This window comes from Cariama cristata, unplaced genomic scaffold, assembly GCF_000690535.1.
Source record: "Cariama cristata isolate BGI_N322 unplaced genomic scaffold, ASM69053v1 scaffold9366, whole genome shotgun sequence".
Classification (NCBI taxonomy): domain Eukaryota; kingdom Metazoa; phylum Chordata; class Aves; order Cariamiformes; family Cariamidae; genus Cariama; species Cariama cristata.
This window is the reverse complement of record NW_009621499.1, coordinates 6,067-13,561: the sequence shown is the minus strand read 5'-3', so window position 1 is coordinate 13,561 and position 7,495 is coordinate 6,067. Positions and strand designations below refer to the sequence as shown.

At 53.5% G+C, this 7,495-nt stretch overlaps 1 protein-coding gene across 1 annotated transcript in view; it reads left to right on the top strand.

The window, feature by feature from the left end:
- The window catches only part of LOC104163098 (coagulation factor VIII-like), a 26,761-nt gene extending 19,817 nt beyond the window's left edge, over positions 1-6,944 (top strand). The window contains exons 16-26 of the mRNA XM_009701984.1: positions 114-320; positions 888-1,116; positions 1,208-1,390; positions 1,592-1,708; positions 2,961-3,032; positions 3,353-3,438; positions 3,935-4,090; positions 4,911-5,055; positions 5,933-6,081; positions 6,382-6,558; positions 6,789-6,944. Of these exons, the coding sequence (XP_009700286.1) occupies positions 114-320; positions 888-1,116; positions 1,208-1,390; positions 1,592-1,708; positions 2,961-3,032; positions 3,353-3,438; positions 3,935-4,090; positions 4,911-5,055; positions 5,933-6,081; positions 6,382-6,558; positions 6,789-6,944 (1,677 nt within the window). The remainder of the gene's footprint in view (positions 1-113; positions 321-887; positions 1,117-1,207; positions 1,391-1,591; positions 1,709-2,960; positions 3,033-3,352; positions 3,439-3,934; positions 4,091-4,910; positions 5,056-5,932; positions 6,082-6,381; positions 6,559-6,788) is intronic.
- The last annotated feature ends 551 nt before the right edge of the window (positions 6,945-7,495 follow it).

Genomic DNA, 7,495 nt, shown 5'->3' with positions numbered 1-7,495 from the left:
GACACGGCGGCCTCATTCCCAGCAGCTGGCTGGATCCAACCCCAGGGTCCAGAGCACTCTCAGCACTGCACCGAGCCCCGTCCCACACTCCCTTTGCTTTACCTCTGGTGCAGGTTACGTTCAAGAACCTGGCCTCGCGGCCCTTCTCCTTCCACTCCACACTGCAAACCTACGAGGAGATGCAGGGCACAACGCAGGGTGGAGAGGCGGTGCAGCCCGGCGAGCTGCGGAAGTACTCCTGGAAAGTCCTGCCCCAGATGGCACCCACCACGCAGGAGTTTGATTGCAAGGCCTGGGCTTACTTCTCCAATGTGGACCTGGTAGGTGGGAGGCTGCTCCATGGGGCATCCCAGGAAGGAGAGATGGGCAGCATGCTGGGGTCCTGGCTGTGAGGTCAAGGCTTTTCCTATGGTGCTGTGCTGAAAGCAGCCCGTGGCTGTGTAGATTCTCAGGTGTCTAATACAGTGATGAATGCAGTCTAGTGCTTTCTCTTCAGTTCCCTTCTCTTAATTGGGTTTTTCCCCCTTTCCCCAGTTGTACCAGCTTATGAAACTTGTAGGGAACTAGCATTCTGCAGTCCCCTACCCCTCTGCCGAATCTGGCTGAATGTTAGTGGGGTAGGCACTGTTGGACAGACAGATACCACTTCTCTTGACAACCCATGCAAACACTTGCTGCACAGCCTTTCTGAGCTAGGGGCAGACTGGGGATCCGCCAGTGAAACCAACATGTCCTTCCCACCCTGCACGTGCTGTGCCCTGTACACCAGTGGGAGCCAGGCCAGAGATGCATATAGGACCACCGCTTTCCTTGCTGCTGTGCTGCTTGTGGGTGTCAGTGCTGCCTCCCCCTCTGAGGCAAACCCTTCTTTCCCGGCTCCTTGGCAGGAGAAGGACCTGCACTCGGGCCTCATTGGGCCACTGATCATCTGTCGCCATGGGGCACTGAGCTTCGTTTTCAGGCAGAAGCTGGCTGTGCAGGAGTTCTCCCTGCTCTTCACCATCTTTGATGAGACCAAAAGCTGGTACTTCCTGGAGAACATGGAAAGGAACTGCCGCCGTCCCTGCCGCATCCAGCAGGACAACCCTGACTTTAAAAGAAACCATTCCTTCCATGGTGAGGACCCTTGCCCTTTCCATCCCACAATCTGTATTGGGATCGCAAAACCTTGGAGCCTTGAACCACTCCTGACCGCTGCCTTTCCCAGCCATCAACGGCTACGTGAGTGACACACTGCCTGGGCTGGTGATGGCTCAGCAGCGACCAGTACGATGGCACCTCTTGAACATGGGCAGCACTGAGGATATCCACTCCGTCCACTTTCACGGGCAGCTGTTCAGCGTTAGGACTAGCCAGGAGTATCGCATGGGAGTCTACAACCTTTATCCCGGTGAGATGCAGCATGGGCACTGTGCACACCCCAGCTGCTGGGGCTTCATATCCATGCCCTTTAGGAAGTGCCAAGCCTACAGGGGAATGGAAGGGGAATGCATCTGGAAGAGTCTAGCTCTGTGTTTGCACAGTGCTTGGCACTGTGAGATGCCATTACAGACAGTAACTGCCCTCTGCTCTGCTCTCCATTCCTGGCCAGGTGTCTTCGGGACGGTGGAGATGTGGCCCTCACATGCCGGGATCTGGCGGGTAGAGTGCAAGGTGGGAGAGCACCAGCAAGCCGGAATGAGTGCTCTCTTCCTCGTGTACAACCTGAGTGAGTGATCCTCTTTGCGCCCTGGCCTGCTTGCCGCTGTGGCCATGGCCAGCAAGTTTGTGAGCTCCCTCCTACTGGTCTCTCAGCGTTTCCCCTGGCGTGATCCAAGTGAGGTCTTCTGGGTTTTCACTCTGAAAGTCACAACTTCAGCCCTTGCCACCCTACACAGCCCAGCAGAGAGCACAGAGTCAGGGACACAGTTGGAGTGAAGGCTGGGAGACCAGCTTCATTTGCCTGCAAATACTTGCTCCCAGAGCCCTTGTTTTCCAAAACTGAGGGTCCCTGGGCCTCCTGTAAAATGCATTTACCCCAGCAACTGCATGCACGCACTGGTGCCTACCCACGCTGCCAGGAAGGTGCAGTGCCCAGCTGCCTAACCACATGTCAAGAGGTAAACTGAGGCACAGAGTGATGGTAGGAGGCAGCGAGCAACACTGCCTGACTAGAGGTCGCTCCGATAGAAACAGCTCCAAGAGCAACTGCAAAATCCACAGGAAGCCTCTGACTCCATTCATCCCAGAACAGCACATCTCTACCTCATCATAAGCACGCACTAGAGGAAGTGGTTTGTGACAGTAGTATTTTATCACATGGTGACAATCTCTCTCCTCTTCCTAAAGGAGTATTAAATGTCAACTAGAAAAGGTTTCCATAAGTTAAAAATCTGCTTAAGATTTCAAATTTGCATTTTCCTCAGAAGCATTTGCCATACAGTGGAGATGCCAAGATGTGACAAGTCACTAATAATAATGGTTATTACAGGAGACAAATAGCCCTGTGCTCAGCAGACCAGAAGAGAGACGGGGGTGTCAGGCAGACTTTCCTTTAGTGACATGATATTTGTTTTTAAAAGATGCTGCCTAGGAACAAAAAGGCCCAGGAGCAAGACATGGGTGTAAGGAAGAGACACTTGTCAGCATTGCTGGGAGGTCAGGACATGGGAATGAAAGGTCGGGGACTCAGGGACAGGAGTTTACCAAGAGGCTGCTGTGGCTGATGCCAGGAACTCTGTGCTGCTGACATCGGGGTCGGGGGCAAGAACTGCCAGCACTCCTAAAATTCATGGATGGATGTGGAGGCATCTGAAACCCACTGCTTGGTGGGAGACAAACAAGCCTGGGGGCTCCTGGAGGCTTGACACAACCTCCCTGAGCCTGGAGGCTGCTACCCAGCCTAGGCTTTTCCTTCAAAAGCCTTGTTATCTAATCATCTCTCCCTGGTTTTCACCCTCCTTCTCCCTCTTTGGCTGCAGACTGCCGAAACACCCTCGGCCTGGCTTCAGGCCACATTGCAGACTCTCAGATCACAGCGTCGGGGCAGTACGGTGAGTAGGGGTTGTCACTGCAAGGAAGGCAAGTGAGGTTGGGGCAGCTTCAGCCAACACAACTCACGTGCTTGCCTGCCCAAGGCTTTGCTACACCTGGCAGAGTCCTTTATCCATGCCCATGTCAGTGTCCCACTTGGGACCTGGAGGTGCTTTCCCACATGTCTGACCCATCGTGTCAGTGCTCTGCCACCCTGTACGTGGCTGCTAAATCCTAGGGTGATCCTCACGCCCCATCCTGTGGATAGACTTCTCACCGCCTTGGGCTGGGCAGCGCCAGCAGCCAGCAGCACCCTCATATCTATGTGCTCTCCTTGCAGGGCAGTGGGCTCCTTACCTGGCCCGGCTGGATAACACTGGCTCCATCAATGCTTGGAGCACGGACAGCAGCAACGCCTGGATCCAGGTAAGAGGGGCCCTGTGACTGGAGGCACCACTGGGGGCATTGCAAGGGCATGCTCCTGGCTGATGCACTCTGCAGAAGGACCTGCACGGATGGGCAGTGTCTCCCCAGCTATGTCCTGCTATTGCCCCTGCTTCCCCTCTGAGAGGAGAGCTCTGAGATCCTAATGGCAGTTGGTCTGGCTGTGGTTGCTGGTGGCCTGACCCCTAGATTCATCCTCAGTGCAGCAGAGGAATCACTTGATGGTTCAGCTGCAGCATTGGATTGTGCAAAAATCCCTCAGAGACCAAATGAGAACAGCTCACCTCTCCGAACATCTCTCCCCTGCCCTGTCCCAGCTGTTGGCTTGACTTGTGCCCTTGTGAACGACTATTTTAACCAGCTTCATAGCCTGTGATCGGTTACGTCATGAGGAAGCGAGTTCCATGTCTTGACAGTGCATTGCCTGAATATGGCTTGGGTTTTCCATCAGAAATGAATCACTGACTTTCATTCTCAGGTGGACCTTTTGCATCTAATGATTATCCACGGCATAAAAACCCAAGGGGCCCGACAAAAGTTCTCCAGCCTTTACGTCTCCCAGTTTGTTGTCTTCTACAGCCTTGATGGGCAAAGGTGGAGAAAATACAAGGGAAATGCCACCAGCACCCAGATGGTAAGGTTAACAGGTCTTGAGGAGAGTGTCTTCCCAGAATGGGGTCTCTTGAGGTGATGAGGTCTAGGGAGCTCCATACAGAAGGCAGAGCTCTCCTGAGCCCCTGAGATATTTGATTAGGGCAGGAACAGTGAGGATTCACTGCCAGTGTGACTGAGTTGCAGATCACAGATCTGCAAGGGACTTGCTGTGTCCAACTGTCTCATTTTAAATTGACTAAGCTATTTCTTCCCGCGATCCCAGGTGGCTGTGAGATCCACCACTTAATGTTATGTTGCATGTTACTTAGAGCTAGGCATAAGATTTTACCTGAATATCTTTTTGACCCCAAAGGCAAATTTGGGTTCGTAAAAACATTGTGCAGATGCAGATAATTTGGGGGATCTCTACTCATTAGAAAAAACCACAACCTAAATATGCATAAGCTGATCATTCCAGCGGGAGAAGAAAAGTATCCAGAAAAGCCTCCATCAGGTACACCAGCTGTGGCCAAAACTTCCCAAGTTCAAAAGTCCCAGGACTGACTTTTTTTTTCTTCTTTTTATCACCTCTGTTTGGTGAAAATATAGAAAAATGTTCATTTGCATGGACCCTAAGTTTCTCCTCCTCTTGTTTCACAGTGGTTCACCCTGATTTGGCCATTCACACTTCTTTGGTCTGAATCACATCTAAAATAATTTCCCTGAGATGCCATTCTCTTGTCAGGATCGTGATAAGATACAGAAGTGCCAGACAGAAATGTTCTTCTCCCCACTAATCCTTGTCCTGTCTAGCTCTCTTTCCATTGGTACAACAATCCTTTTTCTCCCTTTCCCTGCAGCCGTTCCTTGCAAATGTGGATGCAACCGGAGTGAAAGAAAACAGTTTCAACCCTCCCATCATAGCCCGGTACATCCGCATTAACCCCACTCACTACAGCATCCGGACCACGCTACGCATGGAGCTCATTGGCTGCGATCTGAACAGTACGTCCCACATCTGGATAACAAGGACCAAAGCCGGGGCCTGATCCAGTGGGGTGCTGAGCGCCAACTCCACGTGTTTCAGGACTCCCCAGGCAGTTGTGGAGGGGGAAGGAGCAGGTTGGCGATGACATTGAGGTGTTGGGGGAACAAAGCTGGAAAAATCTCATTATGGTCTTAAAGACAGCAATACCAGAGGGAGAATATGGGGCCAGCTCTCACCACTGCTTTTTCCTAAACCACCAGAAACCTCCAGCAGCAGCTAAGCTGATAGCTGGGGAGCTGCTGCCTCAGTCTAGGGGAGCAGGGAACAAGCAGAGACAGACACTATGGGCTTTTCCTCTGGTTTTGCCACTCCAAGGTGAGACTGCTCTGGCCCACAGTGTGACACGGGGCAGTGATGCTCTGGGATCCTTTCTTCAGCTTTGCACACCAGCAGGGTGGACTCTCCAGCAGCTACAAGCAGCAGCAGCTGTGCTGTCCCCCCATGCCACAAGCCTGCCAGCCAGCTCTGCACATGGCACACCTGATCCCCCATGTGCAGGGTGTCTCCCTGCCAGGTATTCCTGTCCTTAACCTGGAGACAGGTTCTCCTTATGTCCTAGCAGATGCACACGTTCTTCATATTCCTCCTAGATAAAATCTCCAGCAAGAAAAGAAGGTGGGATTAGTGGCAGGTGTAGTTTAGCACTCCTCATCCAGACCCGTGTTGCACACAGACGCCCTGAGCAGTGCAGGGACCATGACACTGCAGCAAGGCACAGGAGAACCTGTAACCAGAGAAAGCACATGGAGGGTGACTGGAGCAGTGAGCAGCCAGAAGGCACCTCCCATCATGGGTCTGTTTCCCTCTCTGACAGATGTCACTCCTCTCTTCCAGGTTGCTCCATGCCCCTAGGAATGGAGAACAGAGGGATCCCTGACCAGCGCATCTCTGCATCCTCCTACAGCACCAACATCTTCTCCAGCTGGTCACCCTCGCGGGCCCGCCTGAACCTTCAGGGGAGGACCAACGCATGGAGGCCAAAGGTAGCCCATGCGAGGAGATTGCCCAGGCAGGCAGCTGGGGCATGGGCAGGCAGGGTGGGTGCTTGCAACCTCTCTAACCAGGGCTGCATGGGGAGTGTGTACAGACATGTGCACTGTGCAAGCTGCCTCCAGGCAGGCAGGAGAGTTGTCGCACTGATTTAGCACCCAGCAGCTCCAACCAGATGCCTGGTAGGGCAGGTGAAGCCCAGGACTATGTGCAGGGCCAGCTTGGCTTCAGCTGCAACGAGCATGTCTTTCTCATTGCTGCTGAAGGGCTGAAGACAGTCTGTCCTTCCCTAGAGCAACAGCCTCAGCGAGTGGTTGCAGGTGGACTTTGAAGTAACCAAGAAGGTGACTGCAATCATAACCCAAGGTGCCAAAGCTGTCTTCACCCCCATGTTTATGAAGGAGTTTTCTGTCTCCAGCAGCCAGAACGGTGTACACTGGAGCCCGGTCCTGCACGACGGCAAGGAGAAGGTAGGCAGAGCTGCTCTGTGGCCAGAGGCAGCCCATGGCCACCCCTGGGGCAACAAGCACAGCAGCAAACATGTTCACAGGATTTTTTGCAAGAACAGTGAGCTGGGCTGTGCTTTTTCCTCCCTAAGGTGTTCCCAAGTGGTGTCTGTCTGGGTTGATCATGCCCTCAAGTCATGGGCTCACTATACCACCAGAGGAGAGTGCTCCCCTAATTTCTCTCTCCTCTCCAGATTTTCAAGGCAAACAAAGACCACACCAGCACCGTGATGAATACCCTGGAGCCCCCGCTCTTTGCCCGCTATGTGAGGATACACCCCCGCCAGTGGCACAACCACATCGCCCTGCGGATAGAGTTCCTTGGCTGCAACACCCAACAGGAGTACTGACAGCTGCGGGGCCAGGCATGGGCAGCGCCAGCCTGAGGACCTGCATCCATCCGGACACTGGACTCTCACCAGGGCTGGAGCCAGCCCTCCAGGGCGCTGGCTGCCCCTGCTGCCAGGGAGGAGAAGGCCTGCAGAGCTGTCGTGGTGGCTGGCTTGTTACCAGCCTCTTCCTGTCCTTCATCTACCAGACGCCATATAGTCAGACGTAATGCTGAAGAATTAAACAGTAATTTTCCAGTGTAATGCTGAAGAATTAAACAGTAATTTTCCAGTATCTCTCTGCACTTTCTCCTCCGCTCCAGCCTGCGAGTCCCCAGGGGCTCAGTCAGCATTACTAGCAACTAGTAATTAATTAGCCCCAGAGCTTCTCAGCTTTGTTTTGCACAAGCTCCCGCTGCCTGGGCACAGTCCTGGAGGAGGACGAAGCAGCAAAGATAAGGGCTGGGGGAGGAGGCCTCACTCCAGGCCCCAGCATCCATTTCGCAATCGGTGGGGATCGGTGGCTCAAGGGAGGCCATGCTTGCTCAACCTGACTCAGCACTGGGCTTTGG